Here is a 25,359-nt window from a genome sequence, read left to right on the forward strand (position 1 = left end):
TACTTTGGAACATAATTTTAGTTAATGATTGATTCATCATGTGAATTTATTCTCTTTCTCTCTAAGTGCCAGTGCCTCATAAATTCCTATCTTACATTTATGCCTCATTACTCACTAGAGCAAAAACTGAATTAAATTTTTATTTACTTTGCTTTAATTTGTTTCTTGTGTTTTGCTTTCCTTTTGCCATTCCGGTGTCTCACTGAGTACACGTTTTTTACCTTTACTCTCTTTTCTTTTATCGACTTTTGTACTTACATTGTTGCTTGTCATCTTTCCATCATTTCTCCAGTCACCCTTGGTTTGTGATTGTTACTCATTAATCAAATAACTCATATATTTAAACAAGCTTTTTTGTATTTTGCCCCCAACACTTTGTATAGTCCATTTTTCCTACCAGTGCCTACATTTTATGATTACATTTCCTCATTGATGTGTGCCATTTAATTATTTTCAGTTGCTTTGTGTCTCTTTACGATTTCCTTGCTGTTACTGGTGCATAAAATCAATAGAAATCACAGAATATATACAGTAAGCATACAGGTCTCCAGTTCTGAATCTAATAAGGAGTAAAACTTAAGCTTGTAGAATTTACTGTTCACACACTGTGCTACAAAAACTATAGGAAATAATGTTGGATGAATGTAAATAAAATCTGAACTGCTCTGCATGGTGTCACTGTTGCTTAGAACATATGACAGAAACTTATTGTTCAAACCCATATTCAGCTATCCTGATTTAGGTTTTCTGTGGTTTCCCTAATCACCTCAGGCAGATGCTGGGATGGTTCCTTTGAAAGGGCACAGCTGACTCACTTCCCCATCCTTCCCTAATCCGATGGGACTGATGACCGCGCTGTTTGGTGGTCCTCCCCCCCCCCCCCCTCCCCCCCAATCAACCAACCAGAAACTTGCTGCTTACTATTTATGGTTTTTCTTTAACACTCAACTTGATCAGGATGAATTGTCAGATTTTAGAACATTTTGAGTGGAAAGTGTATTTGTCAGCTTCTGTTGTTGAATTTTCCTACCCCCCCCCCCACCCCCCCCCCCCCCCCCCGCCCCCCCCAACCATCACCCACTCTCTCTCTATCTTTTTCTCTGTGCCAAAATAAATACTAAAGTGGTTTCTTCTTGATTAATAGTGTCACCTATAACTTATATGTAGGGATAGAGAAAATCTGAAGTCATAATAAAGCTCTTAATATATGAAATCACTGAATTCGAATTTTCTTTCCAAAACTTTAATTACTGTATGTTACGTAGTATAAAATCATTCAAAATTATTATTTACTTATTATTTTGTTGTGTAAATACGTGGCAATGAATGAGAGAGTGTATGCAGGACATATGTTAAAACTTAATGTCATTTTATGTAAAACGTTATAAAACTGAACTGTGGGAAAATTGTGTTGCAACCACTATGCTGAAGACGTATGTCGATGTGTGCTTGCTTTTGTAAGAGAGCAGCCAGAATAAAAATCTGAAGCGGAAAAAGTTTCTATATTAATTTAAAGAATATTTTGCATTACGTGTTATTTTATTAAACAATATATTAGAAATTGAAATTGCAATGACGTAAATGACTATCTGATTAGTGGTTGGCTAAGGCAAGTTTTGCCGCAAGAATGTTCTGGAGGGATCATTCTGATTGGTCATTCAGATCAATAGCCAATTAAAACTGAGTGGTTCCCGCCCACAGGTAATTATATAAACATAGGGGAGAGGAGCATTGAGATAGTCGCTCACTAACCTGCTTTCGAGTAACACTAAGATAGATGTCCCTGTGAAAATAGTATGTAAAATGAAGAGCTAGTGAGATCATTTCAGATAGAACATGTCGTGACTAAAGCGGCTTAAGTTACAAACATTTTGAGGAAAGTGTGATGTTTCGGAACTAATTAGTTGAAGTCTTATAAGTGGTAATCTTTTGGTCATAGAGACAATTCCGCGTGGCATATTCCGTGATCCTTATGGAATGGCAGTTCTAACATAGAAGACCACTGAAATGACCAAATTTTTAACTCTGTAATAGTGGAGGGTCAGTGACTCTTAGATCGGAAAATTAATTGGGTCAGACTTGCCGGAATTCTGGCTGCTTTTCTGGAAACCCAGAATCTACTCTTTAGGAATCAACATGGATTCCGGAAATGGCTATTGTGTGAGACCCAACTCGCTTTATTAGTTCATGAGACGCAGAAAATATTAGGTATGGGCTCCCAGGTGGATGCCATTTTCCTTGGCTTCCAGAAGGCGTTCGATACAGTTCCGCACTGTTGCCTGATGAACGAAGTAAGAGCCTACGGAATATCAGACCAGCTGTGTGGCTGGATTGAAGAGTTTTTAGCAAACAGAACACAACATGTTGTTCTCTATGGAGAGACGTCTACAGACATTAATGTAACCTCTGGCGTGCTATAGGGGAGTGTTATGGGACCATTGCTTTTCACAATATATATAAATGACCTAGTAGATAGTGTCGGAAGTTCCATGCAGCTTTTTGCGGATGATGCTGTAGTATACAGAGAAGTTGCAACATTAGAAAATTGCAGCGAAATGCAGGAAGATCTGCAGCTGATAGGCCCTTGGTGCAGGGAGTGGCAACTGACCCTTAACATAGACAAATGTAATGTATTGCAAATACATAGAAAGAATGATATTTTGTTGTATGATTATATGACAGCGGAACAAATACTGGTAGCAGTTACTTCTGTAAACTATCTAAGAGTATGCATACGGAACAATTTGAAGTGGAGTGATCGTATAAAATTAATTGTTGGTAAGGCATGTGCCAGGTTGATATTCATTGGGAGATTCCTTAGAAAATGTAGTCCATCAACAATGGAGGTGGCTTACGAAACAGATGTTCGAATTATACTTGAGTATTGCTCATCAGTGTGGGATCTGTACCAGGTCGGGTTGACAGACGAGATAGAGAAGATCCAAAGAAGAGCGGTGCATTTGGTCACAGGGTTATTTGGTAAGCGTTATGGAGATATTTATCAAACTCAAGTGGCAGACTCTGCAAGAGAGGCGCTCTGATCCGCGGTGTAGCTTGCTGTCCAGGTTTCGAGAGGGTGCGTTTCTGGATGAGTTAGCGAATATATTGCTACCCCTTATACCTCGTGAGGAGACCACAAATGTAAAATTAGAGAGATTCGAGTGTGCGCAGAGGCTTTCCGGCAGTCGTTCTTCCTGCGAACCATACATGACTCGAACAGGAATGGGAGGTAATGACAGTGGCATGTAAAGTGCCCTCTGCCACACACCATTGGGTGGCTTGTGGAGTATAAATGTAGATGTAGATGAAATATGTTGGATAAACAGTGAACTTGGAATGATAGAGCAGTTGCATTATTAAATACGGGCTTGATAGCCATTTCATGTGCTGCTTCCTTATGAATAAAAAGACGTCAATAGAATTTTCAAATACTTACTGCAGTTAAATTGCATTCTCCTTCCACCCAATATTTGTGAAAATGAACTTACAGGAACTTGAGTTACACGACCTGTGTGTGGTAGGTATTAGGTGGTGGTTTCATCAATGTTGCTTTTCACTGCCTAGCCAATAAAACACAGTCTTAGGTTTGTCTTCTCCTCAGCATTTTCTATCTGTTCTAGAATAACAACAATATGGATTAGGACAGGTTGCTACTCAGAACATAGAGGGATATTGAGGAACACATAGGCACAATTAAAAGCACAGTACATTTAACAATAGAAACACACACACACACACACACACACACACACACACACACACACACACACACACATGGCCATTATCGTCTTCAGAGTCAGGCTTCAGCATCCTAAGATGACACAGGCCGTGTCTGTATGACTTGTATGTTAGAATGCCCTTAGTTTTTCCTAAAAATTTTACTCACATCCCTCAAATGTTTTCTGTTTGATTAGATTTACTAGAAAAAAGTTTCATCTCAATACAATGACATTAACTTATGCTGACTAGAGCAAAAAACTTTAATGTTGGGAATTTTATGTTATGTAGTTTTTAGTCAGTGTAAAAGTTATTTATCACTGCATAAAGTCAAAATTAAATATATTTTTGCTTTTTAGGATGCATTTAGTATTTGGAAATACTTTTTTTCAGTGCTTCTTTCTTGTTATCAGAATACAGTCTGCAGTGTTCTTGAACTGCATTAATTTAGCAGAGATTCCAACTCCTTAACGATTCTTTTAACATCTAAATATGAATTGTTGCTTGTTCACGTCCAAGTGCTTTCTAAAATAAAACTAGTGTCCATAAGATTTAGGCAAGAGAACAGATCTCTGCTCTTACTTGACTAGTGCAATAAACACCTTTATGTGACCACTTTTGCCAACCTGGTCAATTTTGTCTTTTGTTCTCTCCTGATTTACCTTTGGAGCTACAGCAAATTATTTATCAGATGGTGGGTAAGTATAAAAACTCCATTTTAATAATATCATGGACATTGTCGTTTAAGTTGTGGTGTTGGTATAAAACGAATCAGTTCTGAGGGAATATACAAAATGTGCGCAATGAATTTTAAGTACCAACTGTATGATGATACACCTGCATTCATTTTAATTATTGCTTAGGGAAAAATTTAATATTTTCCAGACAGTAAACTCTAATTTTTTACTGTTTCTGTCTGAATCATCATCTGTTTGCAATGCAGTCGCTGTGTTCAACAATAGAATTGACATAATAAATTTATAGAATAAATACTTCCATCAAAATCCTGAATTTGCAAATGCATTGTCCAAAGTACAAAAGCATCTTTTGTGAACTTGCCCTGACATCTTCATTAAAATAAAAAGAATATTTGCTTTTCATTTTATGCACCCATTACACTCAATGTAAAGATTTGAAAAGAATGTTGTTGTAATGACTTTGACAAGTATGTTACATTGAACCCCAAAAATACAGAATTATTGCTCTAAGATTTTTTTTCCTGTCAATCAATACCATCATATTATACAATACACACATATGACCATTTAATGTCACCAGCATCTTCATCATCATCATTGTTTTCCAACTCACAGTTTCCCGGGTGTGGTGTGCAATAACTTACCAGCAAACTGTATTTTATTGTAAGAAATGAAAACTAATTTCAATAAATTGTAAATAATTTATTTGTGTACAGGCTATATCTTATTGCGAAAATTTTGAAGAACATTCATATCTGTGGTTGGATGACCGTGAAGCATTTCTTGAACAGTTTTTGGAATATGGTCCGCAGCTGACATGTGAAGAAGTTGAGACTACAAACACTGGTATGGAAGAGCAACAAGTAGTTGACACAAAACCTACTCTGCAGCATTTCAAAGAGCAGGTATGTTTGCTGAAATCAACAGTTTGGTTGTTGTTATTAATTTTTCACATGCATTAAAATTATTAGCTGATAAGGAACCCCTTAATTGCGATGTCGCAAGTTTAATCTTTGGTAAGGTTCATTTGAAAATGTTTTGTTAATAATTATGACAGGAAAAATATTAGCTGCTATTGATTCACCACATGCATAAGAAGGGTAACAGAAAATGATTGTCTGTAAGGTGCAGAGATCAACCATGTATGACATTTATGTATTACACTTCACAAAATGGATATTGTCGACATTCAAGAGTAGTTCAGAACAAACTCTTAACTTATACCATGAACAACAGAAGAAATATGGTGCCGCATAGCAATCACAAAAGGTTCACAGCATCAGGATCGAAGGCAAACTCCTTGTGAGCTACAACCTGTGCAGGATGTGAAGTTAGGTATCCTCTCTAAAAGAATGCTTGTCAAATCATATTGGTGTAATGGGTTGATGAGAAGTGATGGAATGTGATGGCATGCAACGAAATGCGAAACAGTCTCTCATGGAGCTTATTGTGAAAATGGCTGCCCTTTAATGCGTAGTTGCAGACAGAGTGATTGTATGATTTATAGGCATGGCAAAAACCATCCATAGGCTGTATTTGTCCATTTGTTTCAGGTGGTATGAACTGTAGTGTCACACACTTTTCAGGAGAGATAGTTTGCAGTAAAGGAGTATGATTTTTACATGCAGACCAGGAATCAAGCAAAAACAACTTATTTTGACCCACTATTTGCCAAAAGCAGTTCTCTTACACCCATTGTCCCACTCTGGCTTGCATTGTTGTAAGTATTCCCTACTGCCCTTGCTAGGTCATTCACACATGAGAAAGAATCATAGGGAGCAGCAACTTCTCACACCACAATAAATAACTTACCAGCCAATTTACCGTCCAGACCAGCAGTCTGTATAAATGTTTACAAACACATTAAGGCATTGGTGTTAGTTGATCTTTATACAACTCTCTTGGTAGCTCTAATTTTTAGGGTTCCTTACTTATTTATTTCCTCTTCGAACCCTGATCATTTGGAGTTACAAACAAATTACTACTGAATAATTTTTTTTAATCTCACCTGCAAATTTTTGGGCTGGTGCTGCAGTTTGCTGTGTATCGTCAAGTTGACACTTTGTTTGAAATTTTGTTATCTTATATCTTCCAATTCTGTGGCACTAATATAACAACAAAAATAATCAATTTTTGACAATACAGTGTAATTGGATCAATAAAAGAATCAACTCACCAAGTGGCGGCAGGAGAACAAACACACACACACACACACACACACACACGCACACACACTGTCACCCAGAACTCTGGGTCAGGAAAGACGCACCAGACAGGATGGGATGGAAGGGTCTTCGCTTCTCATCCCATCCAGTAATTCTCCTCTGACCTGGGGTTCTGGGTGACATTTCTGAAGTGCACCCCTTTTCCTTCACCCCTCATCTTCCCTTTCAACCCTTTACCGGAAGGAGCCACTAGCTCTGAAAGCTTGCATAAGTAAAACATTTTTTTTTATATGTGTGTTCTCCTGGTGCCATTTGGTGAGAAGATTTTTTCTCTCTCCAGTTTCAGTAAATTCTGTAGTACTGTTTTAAGTTATGCAACCATCCACTGCTTCCCTTGGAATCACTGTAATCAATGTGACGTGCAATTGCATATTGTAGTGGATTTGTATCATGCACATCCAGCAAATTGTATTGAGCATCCTTGAAATGCAGAAATACCAGTTTTTGTATCAAGTGTGCCTTTTCGTCCCTTGGATATCCATAGTTTTTCTTATACATGATCGTATTGCTGCTGAATTTTTTAAATTTTTTATTTATTTATTTCTTTTTTATGCAGCAGATGATCTTCCATGAGCATAATTACCTTTAGTACCCACTCTTTGGACAATAATTGTACTTTATTATGTTTCACTGGAGACGGGGTTCGTAGCTCCCTGTTGGACAAGGATGATGAACTACATGGCTCAACACCTGTTTCAGTGTCTTTTACACTTGTCAAGCATGTATTGTCATCACTGTACTGCTCGTGCCCATTGTCTGCACAGTCGAGGGTGTACGACACCACACATTCCACTGAATCATCTTGCAGAAACACTAATAGTTCATGCTCCACTTCTTTCTCACTCTGCAAAATGTCAACTTTGGCGTTCAATGAATTCGAAAGTAAAGTTCTATGTACTGACTTGGCAGAAAATCCTAAGAAATTTTGGTCTTATGTCAAAGCGGTAGGTGGATCAAAACAAAATGTCCAGACACTCTGTGACCAAAATGGTACCGAAAGAGAGGATGACAAACTAAAGGCCGAAATACTAAATGTCTTTTTCCAAAGCTGTTTCACAGAGGAAGACTGCACTGTAGTTCCTTCTCTAGATTGTCGCACAGTTGACAAAATGGTAGATATCGAAATAGACAACAGAGGGATAGAGAAACAATTAAAATCGCTCAAAAGAGGAAAGGCCGCTGGACCTGACGGAATACCAGTTCGATTTTACACAGAGTACGCAGAGGAACTTGCCCCCCTTCTTGCAGCGGTGTACTGTAGGTCTCTAGAAGAGCATAGCATTCCAAAGGATTGGAAAAAGGCACAGGTCATCCCCGTTTTCAAGAAGGGGCGTCGAACAGATGTGCAGAACTATAGACCTATATCTCTAACGTCGATCAGTTGTAGAATTTTGGAACACGTATTATGTTCGAGTATAATGACTTTTCTGGAGAGTAGAAATCTACTCTGCAGGAATCAGCATGGGTTTCGAAAAAGACGGTCGTGTGAAACCCAGCTCGCGCTATTCGTCCACGAGACTCAGAGGGCCATAGACACGGGTTCAAAGGTAGATGGCTGTGTTTGTTGACACAGTTTGGTGTTTGACACAGTTCCCCACAGTCATTTAATGAACAAAGTAAGAGCATACGGACTATCAGACCAATTGTGTGATTGGATTGAGGAGTTCCTAGATAACAGAACGCAGCATGTCATTCTCAATGGAGAGAAGTCTTCCGAAGTAAGAGTGATTTCAGGTGTGCTGCAGGGGAGTGTCATAGGACCGTTGCTATTCACAATATACATAAATGACCTGGTGGATGACATCGGAAGTTCACTGAGGCTTTTGCAGATGATGCTGTGGTGTATCGAGAGGTTGTAACAATGGAAAATTGTACTGAAATGCAGGAGGATCTGCAGCGAATTGACGCATGGTGCACGGAATGGCAATTGAATCTCAATGTAGACAAGTGTAATGTGCTGCAAATACATAGAAAGATAGATCCCTTATCATTTAGCTACAAAATAGCAGGTCAGCAACTGGAAGCAGTTAATTCCATAAATTATCTGAGAGTAGACATCAGGAGTGATTTAAAATGGAATGATCATATAAAGTTGATCGTCGGTAAAGCAGATGCCAGACTGAGATTCATTAGAAGAATCCTAAGGAAATGCAATCCGAAAACAAAGGAAGTAGGTTACAGTACGCTTGTTCGCCCACTGCTTGAATACTGCTCAGCAGTGTGGGATCCGTACCAGATAGGGTTGACAGAGGAGATAGAGAAGATCCAACGGAGAGCAGCGCGCTTCATTACAGGATCATTTATTAACCGCAAAAGCGTTACAGAGATGGTAGATAGGCTCCAGTGAAGACTCTGCAAGAGAGACGCTCAGTAGCTCGGTACAGGCTTTTGTTGAAGTTTCGAGAACATACCTTCACCGAGGAGTCAAGCAGTATATTGCCCACTGCTACGTATGTCTCGTGAAGAGACCATGAGGATACAATCAGAGAGATTAGAGACACACAGAGGCATAGCGACAATCTTTCTTTCCACGAACAATACGAGACTGGAATAGAAGGGAGAACCGATAGAGGTACTCAAAGTACCCTCCACCACACACTATCAGGTGGCTTGCAGAGTATGGATGTAGATGTAGATGTATTGTTGAAGATACAATGCAATGTTTACTTTGTGTATTGTTGCCATTGCTGTGCATTGTATCAATATCACTAGCACTGTAACTCTGTTGCGAGTTAGTAATTGAGTAAGCATTTCAACTACACTCCATAGCCTCAAGCTGTGCTTGCCATTGGATACCTTCAATTCCAGCCCCTGTTGCCATTATCAGCCAATATTGTGATTGCATTGTAGACAATATGTGGCGTGTAAAATGCCGTAAACATCATTGGACTTTTGTGATCTCGCAATCAAGGAGTTCCTGGTGAGATAGGAGCCAAGTTTGTAAACTTATTGTACCATATTTTTCATTTCTCTGTAATAACGTGTTATTTCAAATTCGATGAATATTTTGTATAAGGTTAGCAAATGTGATATCTGAATCAACATTCAGACATGAAGGTATGCAACTGGTTGCTGTGTTAAAATATGAAACTTTTTAAAATTTAAATATGGCAAGATTAAAAAAAAAGACACAAAGAGAGAGCATAAAACATAACATCTATTATTTGTGGTTTCTTTGATCTTATCCGGTTCAAATCCTAGTCAGACCTTGCAAATTTGCTTCCTTTCAGTTTTCGTTTTGCAAATCAGTTTTGATTGTAATGACTTCTGCTTCTTTTGACACATATTAATCAAATGTTGTTAACATACCTATTTTTATACATAGATAAATGTTATGTAACTGCATCACATCTCAACAAGTGCAAAATCCTTATTCTCTGAGAGGTTGATCATGGATGTCATGTAATTACTGTGCCAGGCTTGTGTAGCATTATCAGAGTATACAAGGATTCAGAGATTTGAAATAGAATGAGATATCTACAGTAGTGGTACTGTGTGTAGCTTTAGATTATATATAATACAAATGGTTGCCAGTCCATGAGCACATGCGCTACCTTGATTATGAGCACAAGATTTTGTTCGTCTCTAGCACAAAGATTGTAAACTGGACCATGATTTGTAGTGTGCGGACTGCTTTAAATTCTCAAGTATAGCACAATACTACACTACAGTTTCAAGGTATTGAGACTTTGCTACATCTGTGAATACACTTCACAGACCACAGTCCACTTATGGTGTGTGATGGAGGGTACTTCAAGTATCGCTGTCTTTTTTTCTCCCTTTCTTGTTCCATTCATGATTGGTATGTGGAATTATTGTCAGTAAATCTCCTTATACACACTAATTTCTGTGATTTTCGCATTGAGGTCATTTTGCGGAACATTTGTGGGAGAAAGTAAGTCACATGAGTCTTCTTGGAATGTATACTCATAGAATTTCAACTGGAAAGCTGTCCATAATTCGTAGTGCCTTATGCAGCATTTACCACTGAAGTTTGTTGAACATTACCATAACTATTTTGTGCCAACTAAATCATCCCATAATGAAATGTGCCATCTCTTCATTAGATTTTCTCTATCACTTCCGTTAATCCAACTTGAGAAACGTCCCAGACTGATGAAAAGTACTCAAGAATCAGTCAAACAAGTGTTCTATGAGACATTTGTGTTGTTGTTGTGGTCTTCAGTCCTGAGACTGGTTTGATGCAGCTCTCCATGATACTCTATCCTGTGCAAGCTGCTTCATCTACCAGTACGTACTGCAACCTACATCCTTCTGAATCTGCTTAGTGTATTCATCTCTTGGTCTCCCTCTACAATTTTTACCATCCATGCTGCCCTCCAATACTAAGTTAGTGATCCCTTTATGCCTCAGAACATGTCCTACCAACCGATCCCTTCTTCTGATCAAGTTGTGCCACAAACTTCTCTTCTCCCCAATCCTATTCAATACTTCCTCATAAGTTATGTGATCTACCCATTTAATCTTCAGCATTCTTCTGTTGCATCACATTTCGAAAGCTTGTATTCTCTTCTTGTCCAAACTATTTATCATCCATGTTTCACTTCCATACATGACTACACTCCATACAAATACTTTCAGAAATGACTTCCTGACATTTAAATCTATACTCAATGTTAACAAATTCTTCTTCAGAAACACTGTCCTTGCAATTGCCAGTCTACATTTTATATCCTCTCTACTTTGAACATCATCAGTTATTTTGCTCCCCAACTAGCAAAACTCCTTTACCACTTTAAGTGCCTCATTTCCTAATCTAATTCCCTCAGCATAACCTGACTTAATTTGACTACATTCCATTATCCTCGTTTTGCTTTTGTTGATGTTCATCTTATATCCTCTTTTCAAGACACTGCCCATTCTGTTCAACTGCTCTTCCAAGTCCTTTGCTGTCTCTGACAGAATTACAATGTCATCGGCGAACCTTAATGTTTTTATTTCTTCTCCATGGATTTTAATACCTACTCCGAATTTTTCTTTTGTTTCCTTTACTGCTTGCTCTGTATACAGATTGAATAACATTGGGGAAAGGCTACAACCCTGTCTCTCTCCCTTCCCAACCTCTGCTTTCCTTTCATATCCCTTGACTCTTATAACTGTCATTTGGTTTCTGTACAAATTGTAAATAGCCTTTTGTTCCCTGTTTTTTACCCCTGCCACCTTCAGAATTTGAGAGTATTCCAGTCAACATTGTTAAAAGCTTTCTCTAAGCCAACAAATGCTAGAAACGTGGGTTTGGAATTATTATATTCTTCTTGAAGTCTGAGGGTATTTTGCCTGTCTCATATGTTTTGCTCACCAGATGGTAGAGTTTTGTCAGGGCTGGCCCTCCAGAGACTGTCAGTAGATCTAATGGAATGCTGTCTACTCCTGGGGTCTTGTTTCGACTTAGGCCTTTCAGTGCTCTGTCAACCACTTCATGAAGTATCATATCTCCCATTTCATCTTCATCTACATCCTCTTCCATTTCCATAATATTTTCTTCAAGTACATCACCCTTGCATAGACCCTCTATTTACTCCTTCCACCTTTCTGCTTTCCCTTCTTTGCTTAGAACTTGGTTTCCATCTGAGCTCTTGATATTCATACAAGTGGCTCTCTTTTCTCCAAAGGTCTATTTAATTTTCCTGTAGGCAGTATCTATCTTACCCCTAGTGAGATGAGCCTCTACATCCTTACATTTGTCCTCTAGCCATCCCTACTTAGCCATTTTGCACTTCCTGTCGATCTCATTTTTTAGATTTTTGTATTCCTTTCTGCCTGCTTAATTTACTGCATTGTTGTATTTTCTCCTTTCATCAATTAAATTAAGTATTTCTTCTGTTACCCAAGGATTTCTGCTAGCCCTCATCTTTTTACCTACTTGATCCTCCGCTGCCTTCACTACTTCATCCCTCAAAGCTACCCATTCTTTTTCTACTGTATTTCTTTGCCTCATTCTTGTCTATTGTACCCTTATGCTCTCCCTGAAACTCTGTAGAAACCTCTGGTTTAGTCAGTTTATCCAGGTCCGATCTCCTTAAATTCCCACCTTTTTGCAGTTTCATCAGTTTTAATCTACAGTTTACAACCAATAGATTGTGGTCGGAGTCCACATCTGCCCCTGGAAATGTCTTACAATTTAAAACCTGGTTCCTAAATCTCTCTTACCATTATATAACATGTCTGATACCTTCTAGTATCTCCAGGCTTCTTCCATGTATACAACCTTCTTTCATGATTCTTGAACCAAGTGTTGTTTTATGGATGAATTAAATTTCCTGAAGATTCTTCACATTACTCTCAGCCTGGAATCTGCTTTCCTTACAGCTTGCTTTATGTAGTGATTCTTCTTTAGGGCACTCTGGGTGGTTAATGCTACATATTTTATGTTAGTTACTGTTTCCAGTTGTTGTCATTGCTACTATAATTAAACATTAGTTGAACTCCTATTGAAGCTCAATATGCTACATTTATTTACTTTCAGGGTCAGCTTTATTTATTTCTTTAGAATTTCATTGCTTGGAGCCATCGCAAAGATGGCTTTTGTAAACATCAGAAATTATAGTATGACAATAATCACACTTAAAAATATGTTATAAGCTGCAGTTGTTGCATCTTTTATCTACAGGGTGTTTCAAAATGAATATAAGGGCTTTATCACTTCGTAGCATTTAATATATTCAACTTATAGCTATAAAGTGTACGTCAAATGAAGGAGCGACTCAAACAGTTTCATTTGTATATCTTTGTGCAGGGGGAAGAGTATGGAATAACCAAGAGTAATTGAAGAATACATTGAATAAGTGAGAGTCTCCAAGAATGAAATTTTCACTCTGCAGCAGAGTGTGCACTAATATGAAACATCCTGGCAGATTAAAACTGTGTGCTGGACCGAGACTTAAACTCAAGACCTTTTGCAATTTGTGGGCAAGTGCTCTACCAACTGAGCTACCCAAGCATGACTCACGACCCATCCTCTCAGCTTTAATTCTGCCAGTACCTCATCTCCTACCTTCCAAACTTCACAGAAGCTCTCCTGCGAACCTTGTAGAACTAGCATTCATGATAGAAAGGACATTGCAGAGACTTGGCTTTGCCACAGCGAGGGGTATGTTTCCAGAATGAAATTTTCACTCTGCAGCGGAGTGTGCGCTGATATGAAGGTGAAGTTTGGAAGGTAGGAGATGAGGTACTGGTAGAATTAAAGCTGTTAGGACGGATCATGAGCTGTGCTTGGATAGCTCGGTTGGTAGAGCACTTGCCCTTGAATGGCAAATGGCCTGAGTTCGAGGTTTGGTCCAGCACACAGTTTTAATCTGCCAGGAAGTTTCGAGTGAGAGTCTTTCATGCGGATTCCCATGAAACCCCTTTGGAAGGCTAGTTGTGAATTAGCAATTGCAGTGTGTCTGTGTGGAAACTTTTAATGAGACGCTTAAACTACGTCCTTGTGATTCTCAGTTCTTACAAGTTCTAAAGCCTGCAGACTATAGTTTATGTGCCAATGTGCCAACGTTGCAAACGAAATGTTGCTACATGATGATGGAGATCTTCTGGATCGTGTTGTCTTCAGTGACGAATCGACACTTCGCCTAAGTGGAGTTGGAGAAACATACACAATGTGCACAACTGGGGGTGACCAGTCTGTAAGCTTTAGAACTTGTAAGAACTGGAAATGATAAGGACTTAGTTTAAGAGTCTCATTAAAAGTTTCCACACAGACTCACTGGAATTGCTAATTCACGACTAGCCTTCCACTGGGGTTTCTTGGGTTTCCTCATGAAAGACTCTCACTCGTTCAACGCATTCTTCCGTTACTCTTGGTTATTCCATACTCTTCCCTTTGCGCAAAGATATACAAACAAAACTATTTGAGATGCTCTTTCATTTGATGTACAATTTATACTTGTAAGTTGAAAATAATAAATAATACAAAGTGATTAAACCCGTTTTTGTGTGCACAAACGCTTCACAGCATGAACCTCTGTGGTCCATTCCATATATAAATCTTATTGCTCTTATATGTCACAGCTGTATTCTTTTATTGTGTACATCAGCTGCACAGTCCCATAGCCCAATCTCATAACTGAGGAAGGCGGTAAATCGTTCCTTAATATATTATTTTCAGTGTTTGGTTAGGAACTATCTTGGTGAACTGGCTTAGGTGATATATGGGGCTATTGGCTTTTCCACATGCAAAATTAATGTGGTTTGTACTCCACAAATTTTCATCAAACGTACACAGTCAGAAATTTACAGCTCCCATTTTTTGTCGCTGAGATGTTGCATAAATTAATTATATTGTTGAGGTGAGAACTGCTCACCTTACTGATGGATTGAAAGTTCATCATTTTATAAGTTTATATTAGATTAGAAGTTTTTTTTGTTCCAATTGATTGATAGTGAGAAGATTCCCCAGGATACACCATATTAACCTGATTATAAGATGAGGTATTTTCCCAGACTCATCATTTGAAAAATTTGCGGTCACCTTAAATTTGCCAATTAAATTTTTCCTGCAGAGGTTGATGTTTTTATACTGTTTAATAGATTAATATAGGGGTCATTTTTCATTGACAGATGAAGCTTTGGCTTCTGGGGGTTCAATAAATTTATTTTGAAGAGCAAACAATGCTTTCAATTGAATAGACTCGAGATTTACCGATATGCCAAAGCACTCAATACATTATCGACCTTGTTGGAACAGTCATTCGATCCATGGTAGTAGTGTAAGGGAGATGGGAGACACTTGAACTGTCCACGTCAATACTCTAATGCTCTGCATAAAAATTGATGATTTTGTGAAACACAGGAGAAAATAGCAGCAAATTATCATCTTAAAATTTAGTTATATTTCAACAGGTTTGCAATAAAAGTTCTTGTAGATGTCTGGCTACTGTATATGTACGTCAATGCGACTTTTTAAGGAAAGATAACAAACATTTTGTTTTTCAAAAACATTTACCATGTCAATTTTCTGTATCGTTATGAGAAAATAATGGTTTACCAAGTGGTTTGTAAATGGGGAATTCGCTTACTGTTCATATAGTAGTATTCTGGTGGAAAATGTCACCAGCTTGTGAACAAGATGGTGACATGAAGATGGAACAAATAAGAAAATTAATCCAAAATTAAATGTCTAACAAATGAAATAAATAAAATTAAACTGACTGCAATTGTTATCCCAAGAATAAATTTCAATGCAAACACACATTTTGGAGGTAGTGCAACAGACGTCACTAAATCGCAGGGCAATCAAAAGCATGAATTGTGATTTCTGTCCTTCATTTAAGTATTAGTTTTGTTGTTACATATGACCTGCACCCGAGGAGATATTGCTATCTGTACTTCAGTATTGTTCAAGCGCAGCAGTAAGGTTTGGAGAGGGAACTACAATGAGTGCAATGAGGGGAGTGGTGAGCAGGCAGCAGATTTCATTGTACTGCAAACTGCAGTGCGTACTTTTGACTTTTTATGAACATCTGCCATGTTTAAACTGCAGTTTGCCTGAATCCATTTGCACTCAGAATCAAATAATTGACTTTAAAATTGTACAAATACACAATAGCAAGAAATGCTGAAAGGCTATGTACCTCATGCAGCAATGTAGTTGACACTCACCCTGAGTTATGACGCAAATGATAGGGGATTTGTCAGCTGCTGTTTCTACAAAGCCAAAAATTTTGAAAATGATTTTGCAGGGATTTATTAAGCATCAAAATACTTGTGAGGAGCATCAATACATATATACTCAACACACCTTGAAGAAGCCATGAATACATCTCAGAGAAGTCGATACACAGTCATTTTACTGGAGTTGGTCGATTAGTCGATATTGTGGTGAGCACAGAAGCTCTTATCCATTGAAAAGCTGTACAGCCTACAGCTTGAGTCGATGGTATGTTGTGCCTCATCTGACTTCTATCGTCCCTGAGGACTTGGGACTGACTTCTATCGTCCCTGAGGACTTGGGAGCAGGTAACCAACTCATGAGTGGGGCAGGGCACCTGATTGCAGGCATGGCAGGGCTGTTTCTTGACAGACATGGAAACTGCAGGAGGTGTAGTGAGCACCTGGGCATAAGTCGGCACACACGGGCGCAGTGCCTCAGAGTTTTGGAGAGTGAAACCACCTCACCCCATCCTTTACTATGCACCCAATATCCTGATGCACTAGGAGTCTCCAAGAATTTGCATTTTGTTTGTCTTCCAGTGTGAGTGAATAGATGCTTAACAGAAGACGAATGAGAGATTTCATAAAATACATGTATAAATCTTTGCATGTTTGTCGGGAATTACGTAATCCATACAACATTATGTTGTACTAGTATAGTCCAAACTCTGTTCCCCCCCCCCCCCCCCCCCCCCCCCCCCCAAATAGGAATTTGAGAGAATGCATTGGCACAATCACCAGCACTAAATACAGATGCATCACAAAGCATGTAGCTGAAGGATGCTGTGTTGGGGTCTGGTATGGTACGAGAGCATTTAGAACTCAGCAGTTGCCACATGTCCTCCATGAACCATCTTTCTTTTTTGCCGTCTGAAGTGATGACGCCCGATCACTGTCTGACATAGATACAGTGCCCTCTGTTTACATTTTGTTCATTGCTGGTTGTGCCACTTTGGATTTGTCTGCTGGTAGGCAACATGCATGGGAGGAGATAGGCTGTCCATCCATTCTTTTGATATGACACTGTGTAATGTGCAAATGTTTTTAACATGCTATGGTAGGGTCTGTCAGAGCGGGAAATTGACACAATTAATGAGAACCAATAGTGTGATTGGCGATGGAGTAGAGTTTATTGCCTTGCACCGGTACAGTATTGGTTGTTTTCAGGTGTGTTTCATTTGGATGACGTGCGGGAATATTCACTGATGCTCGTTCCTTGCATTTGTATGTGCACATTATGCTGAACTTTCTTTTTTTTTTTTTTGCATTAGTGCCAAACGTTTTGTGAAACCAACACCAAGTGGAAGAGTGACTTGTGTTACTGGTGAAATTTGGTTTTTTGCGTCATAGAGATTTGACGCACAATACGAAAAAACATTGACTTTCAGCACAGGCATCATTTGCATATTGTGGTGGAGCACATTTCAGAGCCAGATTTGTTGATTGTAGTCATGCGCATTATAGGGCCGCTAGTCGTTACATTGCAGGGCGTGCATGGTCCAAGGCCGCTCTCATATGCACACAGTAACTAATCACAACGAATGCTGTCTTCAAGGTAAGTAGCCATAGTGTCCACCTTTTTAGCTAAATCTGAGAGTGACAGATTAGTTTCAGAAGCTAACACGGGGTGTAACTTTGTGGAAGCTTTTTGAGCATATAAGGCGTAAAAAAGTCTCAGTCAAGAAGTATTTGCGTGCAAATGAATGTAATTTCCGTAGCAGTCCTGAAGGCTTCAAATGAATGTATATTTGTTATGAGAGCATGTTTTTAAAATGTCCATGGAGCGGTAGAGAATAATGTTCAATTAGAGCCTGTTTTAGGTGGGCACACAATTGTTCATGTAGCACATGCTCCATATTTTTGATGTGATTAGGGTCTAGTTGCACTAACATAGAGGATATTTGTCAAAGTAACAAAGCACTTGGTGATTTTAAAATGTTTTTTCCTGTTGAGTAAATCGCAGTTCACTGTTTGTTGACCAAAATGGCAGCAGTTTCATATTACCAGTGTCAGGCATAGACAAAGCATGATACAGATCCAGAATGGCTTGATGACTTATTTGCTCAGCTGTGGTCAAAGTAGAAGTCATTGGTGTAGAAACTGGTGTATGTTCCTGTGTGATTGATGTTGGAAACAGCTCTAAAGTAGGATGCAACAGTGATGAATCTGACTCTGTTTTCAATGGTTTATCTATGTTCTAGTCAGTGGCCACGTCTTACACTTAGGGAAATATGGTAGAACATGTCAGAAAAACAGGAATACATATGCAATAAATATTAACAGTGAAAAACACATGTGCTAATGTACCTTCCACAGATCCCAAGGGAAATGATCATCGTGGGTGAAGAATGAATAAAAAAACGGTAAACAAATTTTCATTTAAAGGATAATAAATACTAAATATTGCATTTTATAATTTTGTGAAGACAGAAAGCGTGAAAAAAAAATTGGTGCTTTACGTTTTTAAATGTTTTTGTTACACATGACAATGTGGCATGAGGTCCAACTTAAAATGAACATGTTTCATAGTAAAAATATGTTTTAAGACCTGTAGATGAGAGCAAAGTGTACCAAAACTGGTTGTTTTAAATAAAGAAATACATATATAATATTGGCTTTAGAATTCTTTTAGCAAATACTAAACAGAAAAAAAATCTTACAACACTTATTTACAAACTAGTTGATAAACCCAGCATTGCCAGGTTATTTATTTATAGCTGAAACTGTGACTTTGTATATATGGAATTTATTTTTGACTTCTAAAATTTCTTTGCATACAACATTTGAAGTAGCATGATAGGGGACATGAAACAAGTGATTGGTGCTTCACTAACGCGGCAGGGAGACATGTAGAGTTGGCCGTGCAAAAAGTAACTAACACTAAGATTATTTGTGGTCATGGCATAACAAGAGCTCACTGGGAATTTGTACATGTTTAATGTGAAATGGTTAATTGTTAGATTCCTAACAATTAACCATCGAGGTATAAAAACTTGCTAATGTGTGCCACATCCCACCAGAATTTTTGCTTCTGTGATGTGGCGTTGAAGAGAAGTAAACATTGTGTCTTGCTTTTGGAAGGCAGTTCCAAAGAGCAAGTTACAGCCTGATGTTCTTGTGCTACAGCAAGTATCGCCTCACGATCTTCTTTTGGCTCTTGAGACCACATAGTCCTCAGTCTTTCAACTTTTCTGGTGTATTCAGGAAGACTCATCTATTTTCTATGTATTTTTATTTGCAAAGAAAACAAAATAGAAACGTCATGAGTAGGCAGCCAATCACAGAGAAAAATTAATAAAATTGATTTTCCTAGGAAAGAATACAAATAAAACCTATCGAAAGAAGTAAAGCAATGTTGTTAAGTCTTTAATACACTAAGGAAATCCAGTAAATCCATTCCTAGCCAAGTAAATTTGCTGTTAATGCCTGTGTCTTCTAGGATGGTTCTTCTGCACGTACAGGCGGAATGGAGTAAGGGGAATGATAAATTTTAAAACCAATTTTGATCAATCATCATGAGAGAATTATTAATTAATGCCTTGACAACATTGTGTCCACTGCTCCACAGATTTAATCTGCGTGACATCGAGAAGCAAGAACACCTGACAGAGCTTTGTGAAGCACATTTTTTCTCGAAATGACAATAATCTAATGACAAGTTCATTGAAACTGCTTGCAATAATGATCATTTATTGCAATTTGTATCGTATTATAAGTAAAAATACAATAAACAACCAAATTAACTTCAAGCACAAATCAAAATCATAATACTTGCTTGACAACTACTACTACTCAACAGAATTTTAAAAAATGTGTGTATAAGGTGTGTGTCTGGCTGTGTTTGACTGTAGTTAAGTGTAATCACTGTGTGTGTAAAAAAGAACTACTGGTAGAAAAGACTAATGTAAAATACTATCATAAAAATGATCATTTCTTAGCTGTCAATGGGTATTATGAGTGTAAACTAACTCTTTCAACATTGCAGTGAGAGACTGCATTTATAATTCATTGAAAAAGCAAACAATTAACCAACATCTGCGAATAACTTCAGGGAATGCTGACCGATAACATCAGAAACCCCTGATATTTCGACAAGCAACTGTTACTGTCATTTTAAGGCATTTTCCACTTCACGTATTGAAAATGACAGGGATGTACATGTGGAAGTATTGGACTTTTGACAAATTTATCTGCATAGAGCATACAGCATCCTGGGAGAACCTTAATTTCTCCTTGGGCAATATGTTGAACGTTATAGTCTGCATAATTCGTAGGATATGAAGTCCTAATCAGTAAAGGTTAGGAAGATTTCATTATTATGTATGCAACTGATATGTTGAGAAACACATTTTTTAAACCACAAGTCTTTAAAACTAAGGTATGTTATTAGTTTACTTTGTGCCAAAATCTACGTTGTAATATCATTGTCACTGCTATTTGATTCTGTTTCTGAATCATCTGATTGTAAATTTACATTGATAGGCTCAAGGCTTATATTCACCATCACTTCCCTTTCAAATTTTTCTTTCTGGAGCTTTTCAGCATGCCGGACAGACTATGCCCATGCTAAAGAGGTGTGTTGTCAATTGCCTCATGCGCAAAAGATTCAGTGTCTGTTATCTTGAATGATTTGTCTTTTTTTTTTTGTCATGTCTGTATAGTCTGTTGCATGACTTGTATAAATTAATTAGCTGCAGGAGACTGGCATGAGTCTGGTTTATACTGGGTGAAATATTTTTATTTTTAAGCCAGAGAAAAATACCCTCTTTTCTGATGTCTGGTCATGATGTTTTTTCTGTAACAGTTGGATTATAACTAGCAATGACCAACTCCGAAGCAAGGTATGACAAGAATTGTAAACCACATCATGAAACTGACAGCATTCATTTCCGAATGGTAGTCACTGCTGTTTTTCTTACACTTAAATACAAGTTTACCATAAGGAAGAAAACCAGAAGAAGAGCCAGCATGCAGAATAATTATCTGAGAGCATATTCTACATCTGCATCTTTATCTACACAGAACTTAACAAGCCAATGGCGGAGGGTACTCTGTACCACCAATAGTCATTTTCTTTCCTGTTCCACTAGCAAATAGAGCAAGGGAAAAACGACTGTCTATATGCCTCTCTATGAGACCTAATTTCTTGTGTGTTATCTTCGTGGTCCTTATGTGCAGCATATGTTGACAGCAGTAGCATTGTTTGGCAGTCACCTTCTGATGGTGGTTCTCTAAATTTTCTCAATAATGTTTCTCAAAAAGAATGTTGACTTCCCTCCAGAGATTCCTATTTTATTTCTTGGAGCATCTCCATAACTCTTACCTGTTGCTCTAACCTACCAGTAACAAATCCAGTAGTTTGCCTCTGTACTGCTTCATTGTCTCCCTTCAATCCAAACACTCAACCAGTACTCAAGAATAGGTCACATCCTATATTTGGTCTCCTTTTTAGATGAACCATTTGAACCACTCTTTTCTAAAATTCTGCCAATAAACTGAAGTCAATCATTCACCTGCCCTACCACAGTTCTCACATGCTTGTTCCATCTCATATCACTTTGCAACATTATGCCCAGTTTTATAAGTGAAGTGACTGTGTCAGGCCGGACACTAGTAATACTGTATCTGAACATTACAGGTTTGATCTTCCTGCTCACCCTCATTAACTTACATTTTTCCACATTTAGGGCTAGCTGCCATTGATCACACCAACTGGAAATTTTGTGTAAGTTGTATCTTCCTACAGTCACTCAACTCTGACACCTTACTGTACACCATTGCATCATCAACGAACAACTGCAGACTGCTGCCCACCCTGTCCGCCAAATCATTTACTTATATAGAGTGCAATAGTGGTCCTATCGCACTTCCCTGGGGCACTCCTGAAGATGCCCTTGTCTCTGATGAACACTCACTGCTGAGGACAACATACTGGGTTTATTTATTTATTTATTTATCCTTTGACAAAGTACATTGTATGGATCAAGATATATTTTCATTTCATGCACCGACAGGTACATAGTATTTACTGTCTCCTATTTAACAAAAATATAATTTATTACAAAATTATTCTAGGACTGTTTCATATTAAATTAGATTTTATACAATTTTTCTTTTGATACAATAATGGTGTTGTAATTGTTTTGAACTTTAGTGCACATAAATTCATTTACACTATAATAACAGTTTTCTATTAGAAAATTTTTGAGAAATTTTTTTCAAGGGCTTTTGCTCCAGCGTATGACACCTCTTTTGTGTGTGTGTGTGTGTGTGTGTGTGTGTGTGTGTGTGTAGGCTCATGGAAGAGATTCCATTTTCTTGTGTCATGGTTGTGTTGTGTGCTGTTATCTCTAGTATCAGGAGGATATTTGAATTTTGTCCAGCAGAGGAGTTCGTATAGGTATATATCGACTAATGTTAGTATTTTGAGAGGTTTAAATGCTGTTTTACATGAATCTTTCCATTTAAGTTTGGCTACCATTCTTATGACTCTTTTTTGTAATTTAAATATTTTATTAATGTTTGTTTTCGAGGTACCTCCCCACAAAGTTATGCTGTAACTTAATGTCGTATGAATTAATGCATAGTATATTGTTTTCATAATGCTTGTATCTTTTAGGTAGCTGAGTTTGTGCTGCACATATTCTATTTTGTATATTTGGTGTTCTCTTCTATAAACTCATCTATACATACATTGATATCTTCACCGTGAAAGTTTCGAAGTCTGAAGTTTACACAAAATGTTTTAGTAATACTGTTGTTCAAGTTTAATTCAGTAACTCATTTGATGGCATTATTTACTTCTACATTGGCTTTTATTTCTAGCTCTTCTGTGTCAGTAGAGTTGTGTCATCTGCATAGGTAACTATACTACCATACCTAATCATATTCAGGATGTGATTTGTGTACAGAATGAAGAATATTGGGCCAAGAATGGAACCTTGTGGCACAGAGAAGTGTAAAAATCTTGCTTTAGATCTTATTTTTTCACCAGTAGTTTTTGTAAGTTCATTATATTGGCTCCTGTTTGTCAGGTATGAGACAATCCAGTCTCCTGCATTTCCTCTTGTGCCATATACTCCTAATATTTCTACTAAAGTTTTGGGGTCTACACAGTCAAATGCCTTTGTTAGATCCATAAATACTCCTACACATTTATTTTTATTGTCCAAGTTTGTTATGATATTGTTGATGAGATCTGTTACTGCATCTATGGTGCATTTATCTTTCTGGAAGCCAAACCGATTCTTGTTGATTATTTCATATTTAATTAGAAAAGCAAGGAGTCTCTGTGCATAAGCTCTACATCTACATGACTACTCTGCAATTCACATTTAAGTGCTTGGCAGAGGGTTCATCGAACCACAATCATACTATCTCTCTACTATTCCACTCCCGAACAGCGCGCGGGAAAAACGAACACCTAAACCTTTCTGTTCGAGCTCTGATTTCTCTTATTTTATTTTGATGATCATTCCTACCTATGTAGGTTGGGCTCAACAAAATATTTTCACATTCGGAAGAGAAAGTTGGTGACTGAAATTTCGTAAAAAGGTCTCGCTGTGACGAAAAACGTCTTTGCTGTAATGACTTCCATCCCAACTCGCGTATCATATCTGCCACACTCTCTCCCCTATTACGTGATAATACAAAACGAGCTACCCTTTTTTGCACCTTTTCAATGTTCTTCAAATGCTCGTTCAAATATTTTTGATATGAATGGTAAAAGAGCTATAGGCCTATACTTTTCTGGCCTTTATCTGTTTCCCTTTTTATGTATTGACTTTATCAACGCTGTCTTTAAGCACTTTGGAAAAGTTCCTTCCAGGAATGATGAATTGATTAATTGTGTAAGAGGTTTCTTGAGTTCCTGCATACAGTGTTTAATTTCTATACTTGATGTTCCATCAATTCCACATGACTTTGTTAGTTTTAGGTTTTTTATTATCTTTAATGTTTCTTCTTCTGTCACTGGGAAAAGTGCCATTGTTTTTCCCTGGGGATTAATAAATGTTTTACAGGTGTTATTGTGTTTTTTATTATTTGTTTTTCTCTTTTAGTTTTTGGCCTACTGTGACAAAATAGTCATTGAAGAGATTTATGATTTTATTCTGTTCATTTATAGTTTTTTTGCTGATCATGATCTGTATTTTGCGATTTTCCTGTGATTGGAGGGTTTGCGATTTGTGTTTATAATAGACCAGCAAGCCTTACTTTTATTAGCAGCACTATTTATGTACTTTTTTGCTTCTATTCGTTTGGCTACTTGCAGTACTTTAGCATAGATTCGTTTATATTTTCTGTAGTACTCTTTAAAGTTTTCATCAATGCTAGTTTAATATATTCTGTGCATCATTTTTATCTTGTTCCTAAAGACCAAAATGCCTTTTGTTTTCCATTTTTTGTTGTTATTTGTGATTTTGGCTTTAGTTTTTATTACTGGGCATGTTATATTGAGATGGTAGGAAAGTGTGTCAATAAAATGAGCCACTTTATGCTCCACTGATGGAGAGTCTTTTTCCAGTATTTCCCATCCTTCTTTTTCACGTTTTATCCTAAGAGCTGTTAAGTTTTGTTCATTTAAGCTTCTTTTTTTCCATATTTTTTGTGTCTTTTTATTTGTGGTGATATGATTTAGACATATTTTTTATTGCATCATGGTCTGACAGGGCCATTTCTATAACTTCACTATTGTACTGAAAGTTCCTTAAATTGGTGAAGATGTGATATATTTGAGTACAGGAGTTTGCAGTAATACATATTGGAGTAGCTATTGCATTGTATAAGCCATATGTTTTCATTGTGTTTAGGAGCTCCCTACAGTCATTTGTGTCTTGCAATGTGTACCTAGTAGTACAAGTGCACAATTCTTGCTTGGGATGATATGTAAGAGCTCTCCTATGTTTTCAATGAACATTTCTAAGCACCCATTTGGAGGTCTGTAGATGTTTAAGATGTACAATGAGGAACTACTTGGAACTATTTTTTGGCCTGTTACTTCGACTACAATTTCAATGTTACATTTTTTACATAAGTCAAGGCTGTTT

General features: G+C 37.6%; 1 protein-coding gene across 1 annotated transcript in view; it reads left to right on the top strand.

Annotated features, from left to right (window-relative positions):
• LOC126335984 (dynein beta chain, ciliary-like) overlaps window positions 1–25,359 on the top strand; it is a 782,187-nt gene that overhangs the window by 271,223 nt on the left and 485,605 nt on the right. The window contains exon 20 of the mRNA XM_049999461.1: window positions 5,132–5,320. Coding sequence (XP_049855418.1) covers window positions 5,132–5,320 — 189 coding nt within the window. The remainder of the gene's footprint in view (window positions 1–5,131; window positions 5,321–25,359) is intronic.

This window comes from Schistocerca gregaria, chromosome 2 (assembly GCF_023897955.1).
Source record: "Schistocerca gregaria isolate iqSchGreg1 chromosome 2, iqSchGreg1.2, whole genome shotgun sequence".
NCBI classification, from domain to species: domain Eukaryota; kingdom Metazoa; phylum Arthropoda; class Insecta; order Orthoptera; family Acrididae; genus Schistocerca; species Schistocerca gregaria.